General features: G+C 35.9%; 1 protein-coding gene across 1 annotated transcript; it reads left to right on the top strand.

Moving 5' to 3' along the window:
• The first annotated feature begins 1094 nt into the window (after nt 1–1094).
• Nucleotides 1095–5645, top strand: LOC106387318 (auxin efflux carrier component 2). Its single transcript, XM_048752259.1, has 9 exons — nt 1095–1425; nt 1793–2095; nt 2398–2842; nt 3412–3678; nt 4010–4295; nt 4417–4502; nt 4654–4811; nt 4905–4981; nt 5229–5645. The coding sequence occupies exons 1-9, from the start codon at nt 1156–1158 to the stop codon at nt 5293–5295; spliced, it is 1959 nt and encodes a 652-aa protein (XP_048608216.1). The 5' UTR covers nt 1095–1155; the 3' UTR covers nt 5296–5645.
• The last annotated feature ends 588 nt before the right edge of the window (nt 5646–6233 follow it).

The following is a 6233-nucleotide window of genomic DNA, read 5'->3' as shown; positions in this document are numbered from 1 at the left end:
CCTTGACCATAATTAATAAAATCATTAAGGTTTCAAATTGAAGAAAGAAACATTATCTTCTTTTCTTTTTTTGAAAAAGGGCTTAAAGAAACATTATCTTAGAGTAATGAAGATGCAAATTTCAATTACAAAACTACAACGGTCTAAAATTAAATTAATTTCGTCCTTATCAAAAACCAGATCTTTAATTGTATTCTTCCTGATTAAATATCAGATCTTTACAGAAACCGCAGATCGCTCAGAAACTTTCAGTAGATGCCATCAACACCATGTGCATGCATCAACCTTCGCCGTATCAATAGCTTACACACAAGTTTTATTTTTATATGATATAAAATATCTAAATTTACCATCTAATACTTGTATATTGAATTACGTATCTATCTCTATTTTAAGAATCTAACATTTGTGTTAATATAATCTCCAAAACATTAATTTCATCATATTATAGACCAATCCTCCTTATCCCAAGACAAGATTCCCTGTTTCTTTTTCGTGTTTAAATATAGCAGCTTCGTGCAGAAAAAATGCTATATTTTTTTCTTTTTTGAGGAACCCTATGATCCAGTCGGTTTCGGGAGGAACAAACTTAGTTCTACATGCTATACTTGAGGTTCAAAATTTCTTAAATCCTTCCTTATAACTATATACACATACCTAGGGTAAGAAAATAATGTGTAATATAGTACGTGATTTGATCATTAATTGCGTACATACATATATAATTTTTTATGCAATTATATGATCTAGAGGAATACATTTTCTAAGGCAACTCTACAAATTTGCATTTCATTAAAACAAAAATAATTGTATTTTGATTTAGTATGACCATATTCCACAGTTTAAAAAGTTTGATTTTTGTATTAATGTTAAGAGTTTTATTAAGTTACCAATAAAAATATCGCAAACACGTCTTGGTTTCTATTTTGCTTAATAATATTCATTGTTTGAACACGAATCACATGCATTATTATACTATTAACATTTATGAATAACACAAACATCATTAATTAATATCCTCTAAAATGAAATCCTACCAAAAAATATCCTCTAAAATGAACTTCACTTCCTCCATAAATACCTTATACCACTCCACAACCTTCTTTTCTGTCCATCTTTGATCTCTTCTCTCGTCTCCCAGGGAAATAAATCAAAATGATCACCGGCAAAGACATGTATGACGTACTAGCGGCAATGGTGCCGCTATACGTAGCTATGATGCTTGCCTACGGTTCGGTACGGTGGTGGGGAATATTCACACCGGACCAATGTTCCGGTATAAACCGGTTCGTTGCGGTTTTTGCGGTTCCTCTTCTGTCTTTCCATTTCATTTCCTCCAATGATCCTTATGCCATGGATTACCAATTCCTCGCCGCCGATTCACTTCAGAAAGTCGTCATCCTCTCCGCACTCTTTCTTTGGCAGGCCCGTCTCTTATAATAATCTCTATATGCATATATCATAGCATAATAGTTAATTTTCAAGCACCTAGTCTAGTTTCATTTTTATGTGTGAAGTGTTGGTAGTCTAGGAATAATTAACCTAACCGCATCTGGTTGGTCATTTAATTAGCTTTGAGAATGAGCATCTAGTCCTCTTTTTATGTTCGTATTTTAAGTTTAAAGATTCACCACCAGCATTTGATAATACAATGAAAATATACTTAATTATCAAACCTTAAGAGATATGAAGCTTGTTAATACACTCACACATATGTTTTTGTTTTGGTAACTAGAAGTTCCGGACTTTATACGAACATATGTTGATTTGTATTTTTGCTATTATTTTTCAGGCGTTTAGTCGGAGAGGAAGTCTAGAATGGATGATAACGCTATTTTCCCTATCGACACTGCCCAACACGTTGGTAATGGGAATTCCATTGCTCCGGGCGATGTACGGAGACTTTTCAGGCAACTTAATGGTGCAAATCGTGGTGCTTCAAAGTATTATATGGTATACACTAATGCTCTTCTTGTTCGAGTTCCGTGGTGCTAAGCTTCTCATCTCCGAGCAGTTCCCGGAAACCGCCGGTTCCATCACTTCTTTCCGAGTTGATTCTGACGTTCTATCTCTCAATGGCCGTGAACCCCTCGAGGTATACGGATAATTTACACAAATGGCTCTTTGTATGTATGTTCAAATTAACCACGCGGTTAACTCAAGTAAACGAGAAACTTATTAATTACACTTGATAAATATAGTACTTAATTAATGAAATGTCGTTGTTGGGTTTCTATATATATCAACTTATTAGAAATATTTTGACTAATTCATTTAGCTTGATTAATGGACAAAGTAGAAATTTCGAGTAAACGGCATTGAACTTCCGGTTCGGTTATTAATTTGGTTATGTCCGGTTTATTTCCTAGTGACTCAAAACATCGTTTTGTTAATCAGACCGATGCGGAGATAGGTGACGACGGAAAGCTCCACGTGGTGGTCCGAAGATCAAGCGCTGCCTCATCGATGATCTCATCGTTCAACAAATCCCACGGCGGAGGACTTAACTCCTCCATGATCACGCCACGTGCCTCAAATCTCACTGGCGTCGAAATATACTCTGTCCAGTCGTCTAGAGAGCCAACGCCGAGAGCTTCGAGCTTTAACCAGACAGACTTTTACGCTATGTTTAACGCAAGCAAAGCTCCGAGCCCTCGTCACGGCTACACCAATAGCTATGGAGGCCCCGGATCAGGCCCCGGAGGAGATGTTTACTCTCTTCAGTCGTCTAAAGGAGTGACGCCGAGAACGTCAAATTTTGACGAGGAAGCTTTGAAGAACGCGAAGAAAGGAGGTAGAGGAGCGAAAAGTATGAGTGGTGAATTATACAACAATAACAGTGGTACGTTTTTAAGTTTTATATAGATTTAGGGTGCAACTGGTTATTCCTAATAGGAATGTTAGGAATAAAAGGAATGATTTTTTATGGAATAGGAAAAATTGGAATGATGTTAAAAATGGAATCAAAACTAAAATTATAAATGGAATAAAGATTCCATACATTCCATTCATTCACGGAGGTTTAGAATCATGAATAAAAGGAATGATTTTTACAAAGGATTTATTTTTTTGTTCCATTCCAAAAATGGAATAAGTGGAATTGATTTTGGAAAACATTCATAATAACTGGTAACTAATTCATGGAATCCCATGGAATGATGCATTCCAAATGATTTTATTCCAAAAAATGTCACTCCAGTTGCAGCCTTAATATCATTTCATAAACTGTTAGAAACTCGTCATAAACTTAATATTTATCGGTTGACAAAAAAAAACTTAATATTTATCGTATTTAAAATTTAAAATTGATTTTTTTAAAAAAATTATTGAAAATATAATATTTATGTTTTTTTTTAAGCATGGAAATGTAAAATGTAAAATTTAAAATATTATTGGACATATTTTCTTCAGTTCCGTCGTACCCACCACCGAACCCGATGTTCAAGGGGTCAACGAGCGGAGCAAGTGGAGTCAAGAAAAAGGAAAGTGTAAGTGGTGGAGGAGGCAGCGGCGGAGGAGGAGAGCAGAACAAGGAGATGAACATGTTTGTGTGGAGTTCGAGTGCTTCTCCAGTGTCGGAAGCCCACGCGAGGAACGCTATTACCAGAGGTGCCTCCACCGATTCATCCACCGACCCTAAAGCTTATCTTCCACCTCACGAAAACCTCGCTTCCAAAGGTTAGTTGATCTTCACACTCATTATTATTAATTCGATTTTTTCTAAGAATTTTATACGCTTTAAAATCGTTTTTAGACTTGAGTTTAAGTATATTTGATTTATTCGGACATAGATGAATGAAACTCATCGTCCATTTCTGTTTCCAAATCCATTTTCAAGTCAACAGTATGAATTGATATTATGATCGGATTACTTTATTGAATAGGGCATCAATGCATTCAATACTAAAAATGAACTTATAAAATATACTATATAGTAATAGTTTCTCTTCGAGTAAAGGACATAATCAAAGAATAATAATATTAATTCTTGAAACCTTGATGATGACAGCGATGCACAATCTGATAGAGAACATGACACCCGGAAGAAAAGCACATGTGGAGATGGACCAAGAGGGTAATAACGAAGGGAAGTCAGGGGTAAATTCGTCACCTTACAACGGAAAGAAAGGCAGTGACGTGGAAGACGGTGGTCCCGGCGGTCCGAGGAAACCACAGATGCCGCCGGCCAGCGTGATGACGAGACTAATATTGATAATGGTTTGGAGAAAACTTATTCGAAACCCTAACACTTACTCTAGTCTCTTTGGCCTTGCCTGGTCCCTTATCTCCTTCAAGTAAGTACTTACCATATATCACAATTCTAACCCTTTCTCAATATTTCTACATTTTCTTAGCCATTTTGCATAGATTTATAATGGCAAACTGAAGTTGATTATTAATGATTTCATGGGACAGGTGGAATATAAAGATGCCAACAATAATGAGTGGATCGATTTCGATATTATCTGATGCAGGTCTTGGCATGGCTATGTTTAGTCTTGGTATTGTTCGCTCCTCATCGTATGTTATAAGTCATTTATTTTTGTGTTGCTCAGTTCTACTAATGATCATGGTTAACATTACATAAGTGATAAGTCATTTATTTTTGTGTTGCTCAGGTTTACTAATTTATTGATTGTTAATAACATATAGGTCTCTTTATGGCATTGCAACCGAAGATAATTGCATGCGGAAAATCAGTGGCAGTCTTCGCGATGGCCGTGAGGTTCTTGACCGGACCAGCTGTAATCGCAGCCACCTCGATTGCAATTGGTCTTCGAGGCAGTCTCCTCCATGTCGCCATCGTTCAGGTTCATTAATCTTAAATTTTTATAACCCTTTTTCTTTAATTATCTCATATATATATGCACAATTATTGAGAAGAAAAACATATATTTTTGAAGGCTGCTCTTCCTCAAGGAATCGTTCCTTTTGTTTTCGCCAAGGAATATAACGTCCATCCTGATATTCTCAGCACTGCGTAAGTTTGTATTTATTTGCTTTGTCATACTAAGCTGATCAACATCTAAATATATTACATTTGTGGATTAATAATACATTCTAAAAAACATTTATATTCCATAAATCGAATTGCTTACGGTTTTCCTTGGTCTGAAATGTTTCATTTTTAAAGAAAATTCTCAAACTTCATTTGAGATGTATATTTTTTTGTCGAAGCAAACTATTCAATATTTTTAATTCTAACTTAGATGTATAATGTTTTGCAGGGTTATATTCGGAATGCTGGTTGCTTTGCCTGTAACAGTACTCTACTACGTTCTTTTGGGCATTTAAGCTATAATCAAAACGTAGTGGCAAATCAAAGGCGATCGATACGACCAAAGGTGAATTTTTAAAACATAAAGATTTACTAAGAAAAACCAAGACTAATTCATCCAGGTCAGGCTTAGGTGGATGGACCATCATGCAATGTCGCATTAAATTAATTTATAGCATTTGGTAGTAGAGATTTTAGTTAGTTTGGTGTAATTTATACGCACATGCATGTACGTGACTCTATGTAACATTTATTAAAATTTTGGGATGTGCGTACAATATTTTTTTTTTAAATTTGTTTTTGTTTCTTCTGTTTATCGGTGATCTTGAATTATGTTATTAAATCGTAGTAATAACTCAATCATATATACTAGATCGCGCAGAGTGTGTTTAGATTAGGTCATGTGCTTTTGCACATCTCTAGACCATCTAAAATGCATTAATCCTTCCAAATTCAGCCTTTTTGCAGTTCTTTTATCTTATTTTCGTCTGTATGCGAGCGAATCGGAATATTCAATTGAAGGTTTAGTCGAATTTTAATATATTGATGAGTAAAGAACAAGGAAACTTAATATATATGATTTAATTTTTTTTTCTATATAAATATTCAAAAGAACATATGAATAATATATGAGGTGACAGACTATGACTAGCTAGGGATGGTAGACTTTTTCTCTCTCTTCTCTCTCTGAGATTCCGAGAGATTAAGAGTCGCGGTGGTCCCTTCGACGGTGAAAAATTTCGATTCTGGTACACGGTGGTCCTCTCGACGGCGTGTAGCCGGCTCTTGTTTCTAGTGGTTCGCGCTCCCTCTAGCGGAACTATCTGGCTTCCGTTTCACGGCGATGAAGCTCTGACGGCGTTTATGTGCTCTATCTTGAGCCAGTTCGGTCGTCTGCGGTGGTGATCGCTGGTTATAGTATCAAATGTTTGGGTTGGTGCGACCGAGATGTGTG

The sequence above is a fragment of the Brassica napus genome, chromosome C3, assembly GCF_020379485.1.
Source record: "Brassica napus cultivar Da-Ae chromosome C3, Da-Ae, whole genome shotgun sequence".
Classification (NCBI taxonomy): domain Eukaryota; kingdom Viridiplantae; phylum Streptophyta; class Magnoliopsida; order Brassicales; family Brassicaceae; genus Brassica; species Brassica napus.
The sequence above is the reverse complement of the archived record's forward strand: the minus strand, read 5'-3'. Positions and strand labels throughout refer to the sequence as shown.

Bases quoted from the DNA above. Each gene is read 5' to 3' on its own strand.
- LOC106387318 (XM_048752259.1), top strand. From the start codon at position 1,156: ATGATCACCGGCAAAGACATGTATGACGTACTAGCGGCAATGGTGCCG. The intron at 3,679-4,009 runs GTTAGTTGATCT...TGATGATGACAG, and splicing joins CGAAAACCTCGCTTCCAAAG to CGATGCACAATCTGATAGAG. The intron at 4,982-5,228 runs GTAAGTTTGTAT...AATGTTTTGCAG, and splicing joins CCTGATATTCTCAGCACTGC to GGTTATATTCGGAATGCTGG.